This window comes from Pipistrellus hanaki, assembly GCF_964339955.1.
Source record: "Pipistrellus hanaki genome assembly, chromosome: 19".
NCBI classification, from domain to species: domain Eukaryota; kingdom Metazoa; phylum Chordata; class Mammalia; order Chiroptera; family Vespertilionidae; genus Pipistrellus; species Pipistrellus hanaki.
The window spans coordinates 1,568,520-1,589,299 of record NC_140521.1 but is presented as its reverse complement, the minus strand read 5'-3'; the positions used below and the strand labels follow the sequence as shown (position 1 = coordinate 1,589,299).

The 20,780-nt window shown below is 53.1% G+C and overlaps 1 protein-coding gene across 2 annotated transcripts in view; it reads left to right on the top strand.

Moving 5' to 3' along the window:
* Positions 1-20,780, top strand: part of SPECC1L (sperm antigen with calponin homology and coiled-coil domains 1 like) — a 44,811-nt gene that overhangs the window by 3,326 nt on the left and 20,705 nt on the right. The window contains exons 1-7 of one of the 2 annotated variants that reach the window (XM_084867415.1): positions 5,277-6,671; positions 7,638-7,827; positions 11,194-11,347; positions 11,485-13,118; positions 14,385-14,592; positions 18,901-18,974; positions 20,244-20,419. In XM_084867415.1, coding sequence (XP_084723541.1) covers positions 6,670-6,671; positions 7,638-7,827; positions 11,194-11,347; positions 11,485-13,118; positions 14,385-14,592; positions 18,901-18,974; positions 20,244-20,419 — 2,438 coding nt within the window. In that variant the 5' untranslated portion in view covers positions 5,277-6,669. Of the gene's footprint in view, positions 1-5,276; positions 6,672-7,637; positions 7,828-11,193; positions 11,348-11,484; positions 13,119-14,384; positions 14,593-18,900; positions 18,975-20,243; positions 20,420-20,780 lie in introns of those variants that run through there. The other variant, XM_084867416.1, reaches the window with a different exon arrangement.

Sequence of the window (20,780 nt, the reverse complement as noted above, 5' to 3'; positions counted from 1 at the left end):
TCCCGGTCTCCTTGTCTTCCTCTGCTGGAATGTTCTCTCACGGCCTCTGACTGTCACCTTTAAAACTCAGCTCAGACACCTCCGTGCCTGGAGCACATCCCTCGTCCTGCAGATCTGCCCAGCACCCTGCTTAGTCAGGGTTTGGCACCTGTGAGTTTTTTTAAAAAAAATATTTTTACTGATTTCAGAGAGGAAGGGAGAGGGAGAGGGAGACAGAAACATCAATGATGAGAGAGACTCATCAACCGGCTGCCTCCTGCACGCCCCACCCTGGGGATGGAGCGCGCAGCCCGGGCCTGTGCCCTCGGGGAACGGGACCCTGACCTCCTGGTTCACAGGTCAAAGCTCAGCCGGGGAGCCACGCTGGCCGGGCCGGGCGGCGCCGTGTCTGTCCCCGCTCCTCCCGGTGACAGCGCGGTGCATAGCTCAAGTGGCTGCGGTGCTGGGTGCGGCTCCCACTCGCTATCAGAGCCGCGGGGAAAGTGGAGCACGGCTCCCTGCCCTTGAGCTCACTCCAGGTACACTTGACTGCAGCCTTGAGGCGCCGCCCAGCAGCATACCAGCTGGCAGAGGCCGTTTCCGTGTGTCTCAGAGTCTGAAGAAGACTGTCTGAGGTCCCTTTGCTTGGTGGTTGTTGTGTGTGTTTTTAAGTTTATGTATTTGGACAGTAAACCTTTGAGATTAAGATACTAGATTTCAAGTCTGTCTATTGTGCATATAGCCTAGGGCCGTGGTGGGCAAACTGCGGCTCTCGAGAGCCACAGGCGGCTCTCTGGCCCCTGGAGTGCGGCCCTTCCACAAAACACCACGGCCCGGGCGGGTCTGTTTTGAAGAAGAGGCGTTAGAAGATGTTTAAGTTTAAAAAATGTGGCGCTCCAAAGAAATTTCAGTCGCCGTACTGTTGATATTTGGCTCTGTTGACTCATGAGTTTGCCGACCACTGGCCTAGGGAAAACGGTAGTTAAAGGGGGAAAATATTTATTTAGTCCTCACCCAAGGATATGTTTCTTCATTGATTTTAGAGAGAGGGAGAGACAAACATCCATCTGCTGCCTCTCAGTCCTTCCCCCACCAGGGATGGGGCCCATAACTGGGTATGTGCCCTGACCGGAAACTGAACTTGAGACCATGGGTGGATACTCCAATCAACCGCCACCCTGGCCAGGGCTGATTTAAAAAAAAAAGAAAAAGAGAGATGAAATTAGAAATGCACGCTTCTCCACGAAGTTAGAATGAACACTTGTCAGGGACTTGCTTCGTCGGACTGGCGGGTCAGAGCTGGATCCTGATGGAATGCAGATCATTTACTAACCAGAATTTCACTATAACGAATACAATGTTATTTTGAAAAATATATTTTTGGGCATTTTAGTTCCTAATGTTCCTTGTTTTTAGATTTAAAAAATTGCAGCCTTCAAGTTTATGTTAAAACTAGCGTTTCTGAAGATCTAGTGGAGAATATTCATGTCTCAACAGAAACATTCAAACCTGGAACAATTTTTGAGTTTATTTGCGTCAAACTGACAATTGTCAGGAGGCAGAATCTCAACGGACTGAGAAAGTTCGCCTGGAAATGGCAGTTTGACTGCTTACTTTGCACATCAGGATCCGAGAGCGGCGGGAGGCTTAGTGAAACCCGTCGGGGAGGCGGGAGGGAAGAACCGGGAAATCTCTGGGACTGGGTAAAAAGTAAGAGAGGACTCATCCTTCTTTTCTGGTGAGTTAGAACAGCTAACAGTCACAGGACAGTGACGAGGGGGTTGTGCCTCTGCCCTGAGCGGTGGGAGGGGGATCACTGCTGTTTCAGAGGTATGTTATCGGTGTTATCTGAGATGGGGAAGAGCAGATTAATCTTTGTTAGAGGGAAGCGCCGCCCGAGGACGTGACTGCCGCCGTGTACCGAGTGCTAGAAAGTTTTAGTTTCCGACCCTCCTGGGTGGTGACCTCCGGTCTCGTTTGTGAGGCTGCAGTGGCCTCTCGTGAGCTTGTCAGGTGTATGCGGCCCCTTTTCATCCAGCTGCCTCCCAGCTGCCCCCATCAATCCCCTAGCTGCCCCCATCGACCCCCCAGCTGGATCCTGATGGAATGCAGATCATTTACTAACCAGAATTTCACTATAACGAATACAATGTTATTTTGTATTCAATGTATTTTGTATGCCCCCATCAACCCCCAGCTGCCCCCCATCAGCCCCCCTGCTGCCCCCCATTAGCCCCCCAGCTGCCCCCATCAACCCCCCTGCTGCCCCCCCATCAGCCCCCCAGCTGCCCCCATCAACCCCCAGCTGCCCCCCATCAACCCCCCAGCTGCCCCCATCAACCCCCCAGCTGCCCCCCATCAACCCCCCATCAGCCCCCCAGCTGCCCCCCATCAACCCCCCTGCTGCCCCCCATCGACCCCCCAGCTGCCCCCATCGACCCCCCAGCTGCCCCCCATCAACCCCCCAGCTGCCCCCATCAGCCCCCCAGCTGCCCCCCACCGACCCCCCAGCTGCCCCCATCAATCCCCCAGCTGCCCCCATCAACCCCCCAGCTGCCCCCATCAACCCCCCCCACCGACCCTCCTGCTGCCCCCCACCGACCCCCCAGCTGCCCCCTATCGACCCCCCAGCTGCCCCCAGCGGCACCGGAACTCTTCGTTACCTCTTCCTGCCTTGGCTTTGATTCTCCCTCCCCACCACACGCGCTCCAGAATGAATTATAAAACCAGTGCACTCCCAGGCTGGTGCCGTTCACGCTGACGGCACTGGGGGATGTCACGGCACCGGCAGTGGCTCAGGTGAGAAGCCTGAGTTCAGTGTTCCTTCCACTGAACGCGGTCCGGCCACACACCCCGAGGCAGTTAGAACGGCTCTCACCTTCCTTGCTTTGTGGGTGAGCCCGGCTAAGAACACTGAGCCCGGTTTCTGCGGGGAGCCCTGGGCCCTGTCCCTGCGGCTGCTGCTGCTCAGGCAGAGGGCATGTGCCAGCGTGTTGGTGGGGACCCGGCTGGCCTCCTCCCCGCCGGGTTCTGGGGGTGGGGCCTTAGGATACCGAGAGAGAGAGAGAGAGAGAGAGAGAGAGAGAGAGAGAGAGAGAGAGAGAGGAGAGAGGATTTCCCGAGACGTGGGATGGGGAGTGGTTGTGATTGCGTGGTACCCCGTCCGGGTCACAGGGGGGAGCTGGTTTGGTAAAGCCACAGCCGGAGCCGTGTCCGGAGTGCGTGCTCACGGTGCGGCCGGTGCAGTCAGGGTCCGGGTAGTGACGGTTCCCAGGCCCAGGCCTGCGGGAAGACGCCCGGAAGCAGCGGGGAGAGCCCCCGAGCCAGGAGTCCAGTGCACCAGGCCGGGAGCAACCGAGGGAACAGACTCCTTTGTTTAGGGAACGGAATATTCCAGGTTTTGTGCCTGACAGGGCAAGTACCTTCCGTTGTCACCCCAACTTCACTGGGCATGCGTCTGTCCCCCCCCCCAGGCCCGGCAGGGAATAGCCTGGGGCTCCCGGGGCAGCTGCTGGTGACCTGCCTGCGGGGCCTTCCGGCTGCTCCTGTGACTGATGACAGGCTAATTGCATCCGGGTCGTTACGGTTGAAGGACCCGCAGTGCCCGGAACATGGAAACCCAGCAGGCATTGCCGCTCTGTACCTGGAGTGTCTGAGGAGCTCTCACGTGGCGGAGGCGTGCACCGGAAAGGGGTGACACGGCGCGGACACGGGCCAGGGGTCGTGTCGCCGGTGAGGCCGGGATGTAAGAAACGCGCCTCCCGGGGCCGCTGAGAGTTCCTGAGCCGGGGAAGAGCCGGCGCAGAGTCCGTGTAATGAGTTGTGTGTGTTCTCAGCACTTTCACAAGGAAGCGTGGCCCGGGCCATGCTGAACTCGGAAGGAAGTGCTTTCCGCCGCTTTCCTCTTTTCTGCCCTCTCCCTCACCCGCCGGCCTCCGGCCTGTGCCCGGCGGGAGTTCACGGTGGTGTCTTCCGGGGTCCGGCCTCTCTCCTCCGCGCTGCTCTGCTCTCCTGGCCGTGGCTCCGTCCTCTGTGCGACACGGAATGACAGGCTGCGGCACTGGTCCTGCCCGGCCGCGCACAGCGTCTGTGACCGGAGGCCTGTGCAGGGGTGTGTACACGGCCCTGCGGGTCCTCAGTGCTGGAAAGTTCCTCCGGGGCCGGGCCTTCCTGAGGGGCCAGCTGGGAGGTGGCACCATGGGGACTGAGCTGTACCTGTCCTTTGAAATGGCCCCTTTTTTAATTTTAATTTTTATAAAAAAGTATTGGAGCCAACCAGAGGGTGTGCCTGGAAGCAGGAGCTTCCACAGACAGAAAGCTGCCGGGGGGTGGGGGCAGTGAGTGGGCATTGGGTGGGGATAGTGTGCCAGTTGGATGAGCGGCAGGGACCAGGGGGAGGGGCTGGCACAGGGCGGCTGCTCTGAGTGAGGCTGGCGGAGGGGGCCAGGCTGTTTCCTGCGGGACCGGCTGCCAAGCAAAGGCCTTCGGCTTCCCATTCCTGCTGGTTGTGGCACTTCTTCCTACATTCTTTGGTTGTGATTCGCCGTGTGTATTATTCCTTGTGCCCCGTACTCCCTCCTCTGCCGCCGCTTTCCTTTCTCCTGTGTGAGGAGCGATGTGCCAGGGCGAGAGCCGTCAGGTGAAGCGGGGACAGGACGCCCAGGTGCTGTGGGTTCACGGACAGTGACTGCTTGTTCGGCCCGAGCCCCCCCAGAGCAGCCCTGTGGCCCCCGAGCCAGGGAGGAGGCCTGTGCCGAGGCATGCCGCCAGGAGGACGGGCCTGGGCTCCGGGGCGAGGGCCGCCGGCCCAGGAGTGCCGTCTGTCTGTGTGGACCGGGTCTGAGGGCAGCCTGCTGGCCACGGGGGCATTCGGCCTGAGGCGGGCACCGGGCGTTACCGGACGGGGCCGGCAGGTGGGCCGTGCTGCAGAGTGGAGGAGGCCTGGTGGTGCCCGGGATGAGGCAGAGAGCACATCTGGAGGCCCTGGTACGGATCCAGCTGTGCTGCTTCCTCTCAGGGTGGTGGGCACAGAGGAGGGCTGCCGTGAGCCAGGACACACCCGTCCTTTTTACACGTCTGAGCCCTGTGCGCTCTCACTGTCAGGCCGCCCCGGAGGGGAGCCCCCGGAGTGGGCGAGCTGTGGAGGGGGCGGGGGGCGGAGTTCGCCTTTGCAGACCCCGCTGTGTCCTAGGCCAGCGAGGAAGCTCCGGGGCCTGGAGTGGTGCCTGCCCAGGGGAGCGGGGCTGGCCGTGCTTTAGGCAACAAAACAACCTAAAATGGTGAGCTTATTTGAAAGCGTTTTTAGTGAAATACAAAATAAAAAGTTTCATTTTGTATTTCAGATCAGTTTGTTATAAATATACAAATAGATCAAATTGACGTTTTAAATTAAAAATACGGTCGACGGCTCACTTTACGAACACAGCCTTGTGCGAGTTTATAACCGTCTGCCAAAACCTGCGCGTGCGCCGCCGTGTGCAGCATCCTGAGCAGCCGTTCTCTCGGCTTATAAATAGCCAGGGCCGCGGCCGAAGAGGGCGTGGCCAGGGGAGACTCGACATTGCTCGCATTCTGGGATTTTGAACTTGGGGACCGATTGCTTCGGACTAAATCTGGAATAATCGTTGGTGCGCTGTGGCCAGGAATTCTGTGGCCCTGTCACTCGTCTGGAATGTGAAGCATTGTTAGTCGTTAACGGCTGAACGCCGTGTTTTACCGAGACAAGACGCTCCTGAAACGGTCGGAGATCTTGGTATGAGCTTAGGGTTTGTTTTACTCTGTGGACAGCACAGGGAGGAGAATCCGGGGAGCGTCCAGTTCGGGTGAATGCTTCCTTGTGCTGAAGCTCGTCCAGTAGAGAGAAAGCACACGTTAGTTGGGTGGCTTTTCTGTTGCGTAACCGGTGGGATGGAGTTGGGCTTTGGGTGTCTGTTGCTGGGTAACTGGCTCCTTCTTTCTCGCATCCGCTTGTCAGCGGTTGTAGTTCAGAAGGAGGACTGACCTCCTGGTTCATGGGTCGACGCTCAACCACTGAGCCACACCGGCGGGGCTGCTTGGTTTTTGTGGTACATGTGTTTTTATCAGATTGGGCATTGGTTTTGATTCATTTAGCAACATTTATTTACTGACTCTAATGTAGCGAATTTGCTAAACTTTGGTTTTCTTTTGACTCTGTGATTCCTTCTCAGTGTTTTAAGTCTGTCCTTAGTTTATAATTTTAACACGATCCCTACACCTTAAATATGGAGTTTGTGAAATTATAGAGATGAATGTTTGATAAAATTATAGTGATGAATGTTTGATGAATATAGAGATGAATTGGTTGGGTCAAAACCCTTTTTGGGTTTTTAATGAGATATTATGGGCATAAACAATCATAACTAATAAGCAATTTCTTTTTAAAAAAATCTTTTGACTTCTGGTTCTGGAGCACAAGTTGTAAGATAGACTTTTTGAATTTCTGGAAGGAAGATCCTAACAGCTCCTCCCGCCTTGTAACCGAGGCTCGGCGTCATTAGCGTGCCTTGCCCTCAGCCACGCAGGCCTGACCGCAGCCCCGGCCTCTTGATTATTGTCCCAGTGAGTTCCCTACCATGTATTTTCAGTATTTCCTGATCTATAATTTCCAGTGGGAAAGAACCAGAAGCAAGTGCTGTTTGTTGACATCTGCGCACCGCGGTGTATAATTTAATGTAAGTAGTAAGTAAAAACAACCCTTAGTCATGTCGTATCATAAGGAGTTTCTCTCACAAAGTGTCCTTTGAGCGGCTGCATTATTTTAACAAGGCGTTACTCATACTCGGGGCATGCGGCGAGTGATATAAATGCTATAACTCACGCTGGCTTACTTTTACTCCGGCCTCCCTGTGGGCTGCCCCCCTGCTGGGCACCGAAGGCTTGTTATTTCACTCCACCCTCCACATTCTCCTGAGGTGGGTGGTCTGGGTACCGGCCCATTCCACTCCCGAGGAAGCTGGAGTTCAGAGGGTTCCGAGGTGAGCGGACACCGGTGGCAGCGGAGAGAAATTCTTCAGGCGCTTTCGGCGTTATTTCCGAAGCCCCACTGGGGGGCGTCCTGGGTGGAGGCTTGGAGGTGGAGTGTCTGAATCGCCGAACTGAATGGCCGCCCCTGAGCTCAGCTGGTGGCACTGTCTTCCTGGCACGTGATCCCTGGTGCCACGGCTTCTGGAGGAGCGTGTCCCGAGGCTGCTCTTTCCCGTGGTGCGCGTGCTCTGTGGGGGGACCCCAAGCTAGGGTCACCGCTCCCCGCTCTAGGACAGGAGGCAGAGTTGCAAAGATTCATAGTGATTTGCCGATGGTCACGCAGGTCACACAGGTCACACAGGTCACAGCTTGTGTGTCAAAGCCGAGCTTGCCCCAGCCCTCCTGACTGCGTGCCAGCACAGAGCCTGTCACATAGAATCTCGCTAGAAGTTAACGTGAATTGTATTAAATTAGAATCATTCCAAATTTGTCACATTCAAGAAGGAAGCCTTGCAAATGAGGGGCGTTAATAAGTCTAAGCATGTTTCAACTCCTATTTCCTGTAGCTGCGACTAGCTTTCGGTCATTTTTATTTGTCACCGAGTAAAACTCTGCAACAGGTACCCCAAGGCGCCTTCTCTGCTCTGTGCTCAGCATGCCGTCTCTCTCCGCAGGTTTGCTTGTAAATGCATCTCGAAGAGGCAGCCCAGAATGAAGAAAGCAAGCAGGAGTGTCGGCTCAGTGCCTAAGGTGTCTGGGATAAGCAAACCGCAAACCGTGGAAAAGACCAAACCTGAGAACAGCTCTTCAGCGTCTGCAGGCGGCAAACTGGCCAAACCCGGGGCGGCTGCAGCGCTGTCTAAGGTACCCTGCGGCCGGGAGCCCGCCTTTGGGGGGGCGGTGCTCGGTTTATCAGGAAGCATGGAGGGCTCGCCCTCTGCTGGCGCTGGAGCGCATGGCCTGTGAGGAGAGTTCAGTCGGGACTCCCGTGGTGTGTGTGGCTCACTGAGTGAAACCAGATAGTCGGCTTATTCATGAGACAAGCCACTGAGCCTCATGCGGGCTCTGCCGGTGTGAGTGGAGGCACAGTCTGCCCCGGGGAGTCTGTTTAGTAACGGGTGGAGGTGAGTCACCCACACTTACTCCGCGGCTCGGGTGCCCCAGACCCTCTCCGCGCTGCTGCCCGGGGAGCTGCGGGTCCTGTGGCCTGGGGGTGGCTCCGGCGTAGGCCCCACCTACGTCTGCACCGGCACCAGCACCGGCACCGGCACCGGGCTGAGCTACTCCCGGGCTGAGCTACTCCCGCGGAGCGAGGGCTCCTCTTCCGCGGAGGCCGCTGGCAGCTTCCGGCCTAACTGGTTCCTCGGTTTCCGGGGCGCCCTCGGCGTGGAGCCGGGGTGCCCTGTGGCTTCCGTGCCTGGAAGAACAGGTTGAGACACTGGCTTTGGACTCGCCACTGCCTTCCGCTGCCTCCTTATCGGCGGCGGCGGCGGCGTCTGAGGCTCCCCGGGGAGCGCCCCTGGCAGGCGGGCCGGTCTCCCGAGGCTGGCACGGGGCTGCAGGAGCTGCCTGAGCGGCGAGTGGCCTCCACCGCAGAGCGGAGCCGCCCCTGCCGTGTGCCAGCGCCTGCCGTGTGCCAGCGCCTGCCAGCCGTCCCGGGCGGGGCCCTGCTGTGAGCGCGGGCTGTGTGAGTCTGCGTGTGAGTCTGGGGAGGTCAGAGAGGAGAGGAGGCTATTGGGGACACTCACCCCGCCTGGAGCAGCTGCTCTGACTTCAGAGAGGAGGAGTCAGTCTTGAATAGAAATTGAAGCGAAGAGGAAAACTGACAATGAACAGAAAAGTTAAAGAAAAACTAAGGGCTTGGAGACCCACACGCTGAGGTGTTATTTTATGTTTCTAAGCGTTCAGATTTCACTGGTTCTCTAGCAGACAGATACCTCCCACAGCTTGGATCCTGTAACTGCCGGGGCACTGACGATTGACCAAACGAACGAAGCGTCTGGCTTTTAAGCATTTAAACACTGCCCGCCTGCTCATTCCCTCCCGTGGACACCGCATCACTGCGTCCGTCCGGTGTGGATGAGTCAGAGTTAATACCTGTTTCTCAGATGCTGTCTGGGGCCAGACCTACTGGAGTGGAGCGGGCAGGGACTCTGACCCAGAGCAGCTCGCTTTTGCAAACAGTAAATGAGGCGCTGCTGTCATTTCCCGGGAGTCTGGGGAAATGGTCCGGCCGCTGTGACGTCTGGGGCCTCGGTTTACCTCATTCTTCGTCACAGCCAGTGGAGGGACGGTTTCCCACCGGCCTGCGCTTCTGTTCCGCTCATGCTCCTCCCGGGAGCAGTGAGGCGCTTCCTGCTGGCTCTGAGGGAGGCGTTTCTCACAGTCGGTAGCTGGGAATTAAGCTGCAGTTACCTCAGCTAGAATCTACCTAATCCTGATGACTCTCGGCGATGGTTTGTGATCATATCTTTTAGTAGTGTAAGGAGCTAACGGTATGTTTGGGTGACAGGTTGCCAAAGCCACACAGGTTCACGGTGCACAATTCTACGACGCATCACTGCACACTGTGTGGCATGTTCACCCTCCAAGTCAGTGACCGGTTTTAACAGAACTAGTCTTTTTTTAAATACATTTTTATTGATTTCAGAGAGGAAGGGAAAGAGAATCATGGATCGGCTGCCTCCTGCACGCCCCACTCTGGGGATCGGGCCCGCAACCCAGGCAGATGCCCTTGACTGGAATCGAGCCTTCAGTCCGCAGGCCGACGCTCTGTCCACTGAGCCAAATCAGCCAGGGCAACAAAATTAGTCTTAAAGAATATGAACAATCATTAATGAATAATGCACTATCCCCCTCCCTTATTATATAGCCTAGATTTTTCATAATATGACAACCCTAAATACCAAATCTAATTTCTGTGTAATGCATTTAAAACATTAATCCTTTTTCTGCCTCTTTTTTAGTAAGACAGATTGACCTACCTAATGGTACTACTATGAATAGTTTTCATAATTGAATGATGAGATCAGATCTATCCCACGTGGAATCACTGACATTTAGAATGGGAAGAGACGGTAGAAATTGTTTTACTTATGAACCGATCTAATTCCTAGAAATGGATTAATTATGGTTTTCTAAGGGAAGCATGTTTCCAGACAGAAAACCGCATCAATCAGGTGACTGACTGCCTTCACCTTAGTTGCCCAGAACTTTTTATTTTTTTTATTGAGGAAACAAGAAAAATGCTTGTGTTCTCTCTCATTTCTGGGAGAAACAGAAACAGTTCAGAGTCGTTTGTGGGGTTTTTGAAAAGCGGATACTTTCCAGGCATCTGTACAAAGTATAAACGAATGCTACAAATGGTCTTTCTCAGGTAGCACGATCATTTAGACCACATGTATCAAACACAAGGCCCGCGGGCCAAATCCAGCCCGCCAGGCCTTGCAATGTGGCCCGCACCGCGCTGTCATCACTGCACTCCGCTGTCAGTTTATGACATTGTCAGTTTATGACTGTTCAGTAAACCATTCGGCCCGCGATTTAGGCTGGATTTTAGATTTTGGCTCCTTCTCTGATTGAGTTCGACACCCCTAATTTAGACTGACAGCCTCCCTCTAACCATAGAATACCTCGTTTTTATTTCTATCCGATCCAGGCCTCTAAACACATCTTTCACTTTTGGCTTAAATCAGACTACTAAAAATCTGATAACCTAAGAAAAATTTTCAGAATACTTTTTTTAGGTGTTGGCTTCATTATTGGATCATTTAAGAGCATGCAGATTATTTCTGATTCTCGTTGGTATTTCTCTCTAGAAATTGCAGGTGGCACTCCCAGTGGCATTCCAGAAGGTTCCTGAGATGGCCCAGGTGGCATCGCTCACAGGGCCTCTGTTCACAGTCACGTCCTGGATGACAGAGGAATAGGGGACGTGTCCCTTTCTTGTCCCTCATGAAGCTGACACTGTGAGCACACAGTGGGCTCTCATAACATGTTAGGTACATATACGATCACAGATACGATTCCTTCACTTTAGAGAGAAGTGTGATTGTTTGGAAACCAGTTGAGAAATTCTGTCTGTTACACGTATGCTACACCGCTTGCTAACAGTTAGAAAGTCTTTGTAGAACTCTTGAACTCAGCGTAAGTCAGGAGCTTATTTCGTCTGAAAGTACAATTTATCTTGCTTCGTCCTGTCGGTTCATTCTGACTTCGTGTTGCCCGCAGACCAAGAGCAGCGATGACCTGCTTGCCGGCATGGCTGGAGGGGTGAGCGTGACGAACGGTGTCAGAGGGAAGAAGAGCACCTGTCCTTCCTCAGCGCCTTTGGCCTCGGCCCCCGCCATGAGCTCCGTGGAGAGCAAGCCCAAAGGCAGCGCAGGTGGGCGCCGCGCGGGGGACGGGGGTCGGGTCCGCCCGGTGGAGCTGCCGGCCGGTGCACAGGCACCGTGTCCTCCACTCCAGTCCTCTGTGCCCGCCAATAACTGTGCCTTCAATCCTTTGTCTTTAAACATGTAGGCACAACTTCTTCAACCAAGCGTAGCGCATCCACAGGCAACAAAGAACCCAGTTCCGCCCGAGAGAGGCTGCGGGAGCGGCCGCGGGCGAACCCGAGCAGAAAGCTGTCGTCCGCGGGCCAGGGGGCCGGGGACGCGGCCCTGCCCAAGCGCTCCCGCAGCCGCGCGGCCGCCGAGGGCGACGTCCGCATGAGCAAGTCCAAGTCGGACAATCAGATCAGCGACAAGGCCGCGCTGGAGGCCAAGGTGAAGGACCTGCTCTCGCTGGCCAAGACCAAGGACGTGGAGATCCTGCACCTGCGGAGCGAGCTCCGAGACATGCGCGCCCAGCTGGGCCTCGGCGAGGAGCACTCCGAGGGCGAGGAGAAGGCCGAGGCGAAGGAGGCCCTGGCCGCCCACCCGCCCACCGACGTGGAGTCCACGCTGCTGCAGCTGCAGGAGCAGAACGCGGCCATCCGGGAGGAGCTCAACCAGCTCAAGAACGAGAACCGGATGCTGAAGGACAGGCTGAACGCGCTGGGCTTCTCCCTGGAGCAGAGGCTGGACAACTCGGAGAAGCTGTTCGGCTACCAGTCCCTGAGCCCCGAGATGGCCCCTGGGAGCCAGAGCGACGGCGGGGGCACGCTCGCCTCGTCGGTGGAGGGCTCCGCCCCGGGCTCCGTGGAGGACCTCCTGAGCCAGGACGAAAACACGCTCATGGACCATCAGCACAGCAACTCCATGGACAACCTGGACAGCGAGTGCAGCGAGGTGTACCAGCCGCTCACCTCCAGCGACGACGCCCTGGACGCGCCCTCGTCCTCGGAGTCGGAGGGCGCGCCCAGCACCGAGCGCTCCCGCAAGGGCAGCAGCGGGAACGCCAGCGAGGTGTCCGTGGCCTGCCTGACGGAGCGCATCCACCAGATGGAGGAGAACCAGCACAGCACGAGCGAGGAGCTGCAGGCCACGCTGCAGGAGCTGGCCGACCTGCAGCAGATCACCCAGGAGCTCAACAGCGAGAACGAGCGGCTGGGCGAGGAGAAGGTGATCCTCATGGAGTCGCTGTGCCAGCAGAGCGACAAGCTGGAGCACTTCGGCCGGCAGATCGAGTACTTGCGCTCCCTCCTGGACGAGCACCACGTCGCCTACGTCATCGACGAGGACGTCAAGAGCGGCCGCTACCTGGAGCTGGAGCAGCGCTACGTGGACCTGGCGGAGAACGGCCGCTTTGAGCGGGAGCAGCTGCTGGGCGTCCAGCAGCACCTGAGCAACACCCTGAAGATGGCGGAGCAGGACAACAAGGAGGCCCAGGAGATGATCGGGGCCCTCAAGGAGCGCAACCACCACATGGAGCGCCTGGTGGAGTCGGAGCAGAAGGGCAAGGCGGCGCTGGCGGCCGCGCTGGAGGAGTACAAGGCCACCGTGGCCGGCGACCAGATCGAGATGAACCGCCTCAAGGCCCAGCTGGAGAACGAGAAGCAGAAGGTGGCGGAGCTGTACTCCATCCACAACGCGGGAGACAAGACCGACATCCAGGATCTCCTGGAGAGCGTCCGGCTGGACAAGGAGAAGGCAGAGGCTCTGGCCAGCAGCCTGCAGGAGGACCTGGCTCACACCCGGAACGATGCCAACCGGCTGCAGGACGCCATCGCCAAGGTACTGCCTCCGGGATCGCCGAGAGCCGGCATCGCCGCCGGGGGGCATCGGGCCTCACCCGCGGGCACTCTTCCCATTGATCTTCAGAGGGAGTAGAGGGGCGAGGTGGGGTAGGGGTGAAAGGGGGTAAAAACATCATGTGAGAGAGAGACACTGAGCGGTTGCCTCCTGCACACCTGCCCCAACTGGGGCCGGGGATTGAACCTGCAACCCAGGTGCATGCCATGACCGGCAGTCCAGCCCGGGGCCCTTTGGTGCCTGGGTCGACGCTCTAACCACTGAGCACACCAGCCAGGGCTCTTTAGCTTTATGTTAAGCTGATACGCTTAAAGTCTGAGGGTGGTTTCCTTTCATTGGGGTAGAAGGAAAAGTATTCTTTTAAAAAATATATATATTTTGCCGAAACCGGTTTGGCTCAGAGGATAGAGCGTCGGCTTGGGGACTGAGGGGTCCTGGGTTCGATTCCGGTCAAGGGCATGTACCTTGGTTGCAGGCGCATCCCCAGTAGGGGGTGTGCAAGAGGCAGCTGATCGATGACTCTCCCTCATCGATGTTTCTAACTCTCTATCTCTCTCCCTTCCTCTCTGTACACAATCAATAAAATATATATTTTTTAAAATTTTATATATATATATATATATATATATATATATATATATATATATTTATTATTGATTTCAGAAAGAAAGGAAGAGAGAGAGAGAAATATCCATGATGAGAGAGAATCATGGATTGGCTGCCTCCTGCACGGCCCCCACTGGGGATCGAGCCCACAACCTGGACACGTGCCCTTGACTGGAATCGAACCTGGGACCTTTCCGTTCTCAGGTTGAACTAATGCTTTGCAATGACAGTATTTGGGGAATTTTTGTTTGTTTGTTTGTTTACATTATTTGATACTGAAACTGCCATCAAAGGGACCGTTTCTGTGGGAGAGCATGTTAACCATTAATCGAATGCATGCCTTCAGCCCAAACTTTGGAGGAGGGAAAATTCCCAGAATTTCCTCCTAAATAATCTAGTTAAACTCAGTGATTTGCCAACGTGATTTCAGCCAGCGACGTAGTGACAATGTCCTCCGTGTATCACACGGAGTTGTGTGGTAGAGGGCATCTTCGTGCTTGTGACCAGGTGTTTGTCATGCGGGTCATCTCAGTGCACACAGAGCAGCCGCACTGGGCCGCCCTCGGCCGCGGTGCGCACTCAGCCCAGAGTGTATCGGAACCCAGCTCTCACCTCTCCCCCTGCCCCATCCATCTCCTGCAGGTAGAAGACGAATACAGAGCCTTCCAAGAAGAAGCTAAGAAGCAGATAGAAGAGTTGAACATGACATTGGAAAAATTAAGATCGGAGCTCGAAGAAAAGGAGACGGAAAGGAGCGACATGAAAGAGACCATTTTTGAGCTCGAAGACGAAGTGGAGCAGCATCGAGCCGTGAAGCTGCACGACAACCTCATCCTTTCCGACCTAGAGAGTAAGTGACGGGCGCCTCACCTTCCCGCCCTGCCCTGCCCACCGTGGCCGCGGGCCGTTTACAGCCGGTGACAAAATGCGGTCAGTAATTCTGACAGCAGCGCCTCAGAGGCAGGAGCAGCGGCAGAGCGGCCCGCAGAGATGTGCGTGTGGGGAAGCGTAGGCCACACGGTAGCTGCTGGTTTGCAGGCCGTGTGTTTTGTTTTGAAGAACTTTTAAAAAATATATATTTTATTGATTTTTTACAGAGAGGAAGAGAGAGGGATAGAGTCAGAAACATCGATGAGAGAGAAACATCAATTAGCTGCCTCCTGCACCCTCTCCACTGGGGATGTGCCCGCAACCAAGGTACATGCCCTTGACCGGAATCGAACCCGGGACCTTTCAGTCCGCAGGCCGACGCTTTATTCACTGAGCCAAACCGGTCTTGGCTTTTTTGAAGAACTTTTAAGCAGAAGTGTTACGTTAAAACCGTGCTTAGTTATGGAAAATTATTTCCGCAAGAAGCTTATGGGGTTATTATTTTCTAGATCTTAGGAAAAGGGATTTGTTATCTATTTCCAGTGATTGCAAGGACACCGTGACGAAAAGGCACTGCTCCTTCACAATCCTGTGCCTACATCGCAGGCTTGTTTGTCTGATTTTCCTCCCTACCGTGGGGGTCTTATAATCTGATGGAACTGAGACTCAGATTTTAAGTTGCTTTTTAAAAATCAAAGTTTTTAAGAACTATTTTTGCAGTTGCTTCAGATTTATAAAAAAGTGGCAAAAATAGTACAAAGATTTGTGTGGGAAAGTTTGACGAAACAGAAGCTTCACGATCTTAAAACCTTCCCACAGTCTGTTGATTATGTTGCGCGTGAGAGAAAGAAACCACAGGAATTCTTCAGTGGAAAACTGGGCTGCATTTTATCAGGGCGATCCTGTCCGTGACCGCGGCGTAGATACGGGCCACTCAGCAAGGCCTCATTCTTCAATGAATCAGAGAGAAACAGACAAAAATGAGGCAGGTTTTACTAAGGACAGGAGTGGGGGTGCTGTGTTCCTACAATACGCCGGTGTCAGAGCAGACAGCGATGGAAGAGCACTGGAATAGAGGAGGCTCAGGTGATGGGACAGTTAAATGCAGTGCCTGTGCCTAGATGGGGTCCACTGCTTCAAGGGGAAATGATATAATGGAAATTATGACAGAATTGGAATGTGGATGGCAGATTAGATGAACATATCAGCATAAATTTATGAACTTGGTTACTGTATGTGTCTTATAAATGAATGTCCCTATTCTTGGGAACCACATACTAAATATTTAGGAGTAAGGGACCACGATGCATATCCTTAAAGCGGTTAGGAAAAAATTAGGGATAGAGCTCTGGCTGGTGTGGCTCAGTGGTCGGGCATCATCACGAGCACCAAAAGGCTGCTGGTTTGAATCCGGGATTTCCTCCCATAAGACTTTTGATTTGAACGTGGGAAGAGCGACACCTTGTGGTAATCACTAGAAGAATGTTAAATGATCGGGATTCCTGTGCCGAAACTTTATAAATCATCGCCACAATACAATTACATTACATCGTATGGGTTTTAATTAAAGAATGGCTGAAAATTCTGAATAAATTATTTCGCTATATAGTTTCTCTTCCAGTTTTTCTGAAATGAAAAGTTCCAGTGTGCAGAAATACTGCAAGAATGGTATTGTCAGCACCAACTACTGGGACTTGACCGTTTTAATGTGATACTTGGCAGTGTTTTGTGTGTGTGTGCGTTTAACTGAACCAGTGGACAGTCAGTGTAGACCCATGACACCTAAAATGCAACTGCTCTGACACAGTCTCACTGGTCCTTTGTCACCCCTCCTCTTCCAGCGATGTGTCTTCATGTTACAGTCATGTAAAGGCACTCGTGGTGTGTATGGCAAAAACTAGAGCCATTCTAACTTCGTTACCAGGAAGTTGCTAAAACAAATCCTGGCATATCCAGTCCCTGGAATACCAGCACAGCCGTCAGAATGGTGCCGCAGGCCTGTCTGTGTTTGCCAAAGGCCTCCCTAACCTGCGAAGTAGAAAGGCTTTTAAAGCAGTGTGATGGTGTAATCCCATTTTTCTTTTAAAAAAGGGAAGTCTGGAAGGATATAGACCAAATCTAATTATGGGTCATCTATTTTTGTTACCCTTTTCTGCTTTTAAGATTTTGCGGTTAGCACGTATTACTTTTAGAATCAAGGGGGAAAGTTATATCCACGTTTTTTCCAGGAAAGTAAAAATGAGTAAAACAAAAATTGAAAACAGAAGTAGTCAGTAGTTGGTGTGAAGCCCACCTGTGTCCTCTCTGCACATCAGGAATCCGGTTTGGGGTTAAGCCACTGGCCGGATGCGCTGTGCCTCTCCCTGCCCCGAGGCGCGGTGTTTCACTGGCTCCTCCTGTCCTCCCTCTTGAAATGGCACCTGATGCCCCTGGGCGCAGCCTGAGGATCGGAGGGTGACCGCACTGGTGTCAGTACTGAGGGTTCCTTGAATTGGAGGGCATGGAAGTTTGCTTGTGAGCTTACATGTTCCCTCCCCCCGGTCAGAGGTTGGTCCCGTGCCAGCGGTGGCTGCCCAGCAGCACTGCAGGAATGACGGGCATGGCACTGGCTATTGTCCTTGGTTTGCCTGGTGAAGGAAGGATGACGAACCCCACTGTTAAGTGGGCAGGACAGTGCCCACAATTGTCCAGAGCAGAATGGTCTCATCACAGTGAGAACAGCTATTTACCTGGTTTCTAAAAAAAAACCAAAAAAAAATGGGGTTGTAAAATTGAGTTACTGGTCATTTGAAAACGAGATCCTAGTAGTTCTGTCCTTTGCTAACAGAGTTTCATGTTGCTTTGAAGGGGGACAGCAGGTGGCAGTGTCCTCACACTAGGAAGCTGCGACGGGAACTGCAGTCAGAGGCTCCCGGACGGAGGACATGCTGTCCTGGTGTGATCCGGAGCGGGGCCGCACTAGTTTTCAAGACAAAAGCTTAGCACAGACTCCTTCGATTCTAAGGAGGAAAAGCCTGCTGTCGCTTGTGTTGGTGGTGATCAGTCCTCATTGATTTTTTAGAGGGAGGAGAGGGGCGGGAGAGAGAGAAACTGATGAGAGAGAAACATCTATCGACCTCCTCCTGCACGCCCCCCGTGACCTCTTAGTGCGAGGGACGATGATCAACCCATGGAGCCACACTGGCCGGGCCTGCGGCCATTTTTAACTCTCTGTGAAGATACATTATGACTTGTAAATTTAAATCAGATCCCCTAGAGACACTTAGTGCGCTTTATTCTTCCTAAATGTGGCCATACATTATGACTTGTAAATTTAAATCAGATTCCCTAGAGACACTTAGTGCGCTCTATTCTTCCCAAATGTGGCCCCCGGCCGCCAGCGTCTCTTCTATTGAAAGGAACCGGACACGACAGTGATAGGTATGTGGTGTTGGGTGTAGAAGGATAATCTTTTTAGACCAGTGGTTATGTGCATTCTGTGGCCGTTAATGTGGAGAAAGAGAAGGAGGACAAAGAGCGAAGGAAAAGGACAAAGAAATGAATGGAATTGATTAAGCGGCCGTCACCAGCGTGGCGCCTGCTGAGGCCTCTCGCCTGAAGCATAGGTTTTGGAGCGGAGGCTCAGTAGAATGGGGCCTCCCCAGACATTTCTGGGTCCAGGGACGCTGGCTCCCCCGCTCCAACTAGTGTGGCCCTTGCCTTCCAGTGCTCATTAAACATGTACAGCGAGTGGAGTTGTTGGAAGAACATTCGTATTATGCAAGAAATAACAAGTATTGATTTACTTTATAAATATGTTTCTTCCTTTTGTAAAAAGACTCCTAAATTAATGGAAGTAGGAGCTCCCCATGGTATTACATAATTGAGTTTGTAAAAATTGTATCAGTTCACCACTTTTCTGCCATTTATTCCAGTGTATAAAGTTATGCTTGCTTTATATTAATAACCTTTGTGATTAAAAGTTCACATTGAAATAGCAGCCGGTGTTGTTTTGATTGTGTGTGAGCCAATAATATGCGTGTTTCTAACAATTGATTGTCTGAACTTCTTGTTTCAGAATGAAGGCGTTGAGGAAGGAAGTGATCCAGAAACTGATTTAAACTTGACATTTTCTCTAGAAAGTAATACTGGTTCATCCTTGGAGTGAACATGGCTTTTTCCTTTAGCGCTGTGTATTAAAATAAAAGGGCTGTTTCTGAGTGCCGTATGTAATCACCTCCTCCCTTTCTGTTATTCCTTTGGAGTACACCTCGGAGAATAAACACGTACACTTCTGTGATCGTTTCAGACACGGTTAAGAAACTCCAGGACCAGAAACATGACATGGAGAGAGAAATCAAGACCCTGCACAGGAGGCTCCGGGTAGGCTCAGTCTTCATGTGTAACCGGGTTAGAAAGCAGACTTTTCTGAAAGTGAATTCTAGGGTAGTTACTGACCATGTTAACGTTCATGATGAGCTCCAAATACAGTTATAATGTTGAGCCCACTAGGCTTGGAGCAGAAAGCAAATGCCATTATTTAAAATTGGGACTGGTACTAGATTCTGGGGGGGGGAAATGTCCTAGAACTCATTAGTGGTAATTTTATTTTATTTTATTTTTTTTTATTTTTTTATTTTTTTCATTAGTGGTAATTTTAGAAAGATGGATTTAAGCCCGGCTGGCATGGCTCAGCGGTTGAGCATCGACCTTTGAACCAGGAGGTCAGGGTTCGATTCCCAGTCAGGGCATGTGCCCGGTTTGGGGACCCCATCCCCAGTGGAGGGCGTGCGGGAGGCAGCCGATCGCTGATTCTCTCGTCGTCATTGATGTTTCTCTCTCTCTCTCCCTTTCACTTCCTCTTTGAAATCAGTAAAAATATTTATATAAAAAGATGGGTTTAAGAAGCACGTGCTGTCTTTTGGAGAGAAAGGGGGTTAGCTGTTAATTGGGACGCACCCTTGGCAGGCTGTGTGAGTCTTCGTGGAGCTGGGCAGCGGGCAGCGGCAGTGCCCGTGCTGCAGGGGGCGAGGTGATGCCCTGGGGAGGCCCCCTCCCCCAGCCACACCCGCATCCTCCGTGGCTGTGGGAAGCGGGGGCCGTCCAGCTCCTCAGCTTCCCTCTTTGTCCCTCAGACGGTGTCTGCCGGGGTTGAGTTCAGTGTTTCTCTTCTGGCTTCCTCTTCCTTTTCCTTTCCTTTTGGTTTTTCCCCTGTTAGTTTTTGATGCCAGGATATTTATAGTGTCTCTCACTCTGTGACTTTTCACTGTGGTTCACACATCACTTACCTACCTTCCTGAGCCGTTCTGAGGTGAAGCACTATGTATGTTTATTTGCCTAAGACTTGCTTTGAAATTGGAATGAGGAAGGAAGACATGACGTTACCGTCACTGATATTTGTTGAGCATTTTTTAGATGTTCGATGCCTCAGTAGACAGATAGCCAGAAAATGTTCTCCTCGTTAAGAAGTTCAGACATAATAATCACATTATCTATTAGCTATAGGTAATAGCAATTCTCTGGGATTTAAAAGAAATTTATCATCATTTAGGACGGTGCATTACAGCAACCTCATGGTAAACACACTTGATTGTTTTTAAATGAGCTCTCATTGCTCTCCGTTGGAAGTAACAATTCAGCGTTTCCCCGTAGGAAGAGTCTGCGGAATGGCGGCAGTTCCAGGCTGACCTCCAGACGGCAGTGGTCATTGCCAACGACATTAAGTCGGAAGCCCAGGAGGAGATTGGGGACCTGAAGCGCCGGCTACACGAGGCTCAGGAGAAAAACGAGAAGCTCACAAAGGAGCTGGAAGAAATAAAGTCCCGCAAGTATGTTTGGAGAATCCAGTTGTGACCGTATGTTTCAATACACCCCAGTTTTGTCGTGTGGTGGCATGGAGAGAACTGGGGGTTTGACGCTGGGATGGCTGAGCTTGGAGCTGGTAGACGTTATCCTACTTTCCCGGCCTCCTATATGGCGCCTGTGACAGAGTGCATCCACATGGATCTTCCAGAACCGTCCGTGTCCATAATCACACCCCTGGAGGAGGGCATGTGTTCTTTTGTTAAATTACATTGTATTGATGTCAGAGAGGAAAGGGAGAGGGAGAAAGAGATAGGAACATCAGTGCTGAGAGGGAATCATGGGTCAGCTGCCTCCTGCAAGCCCCGCCCTGGGGATCGAGCCCTC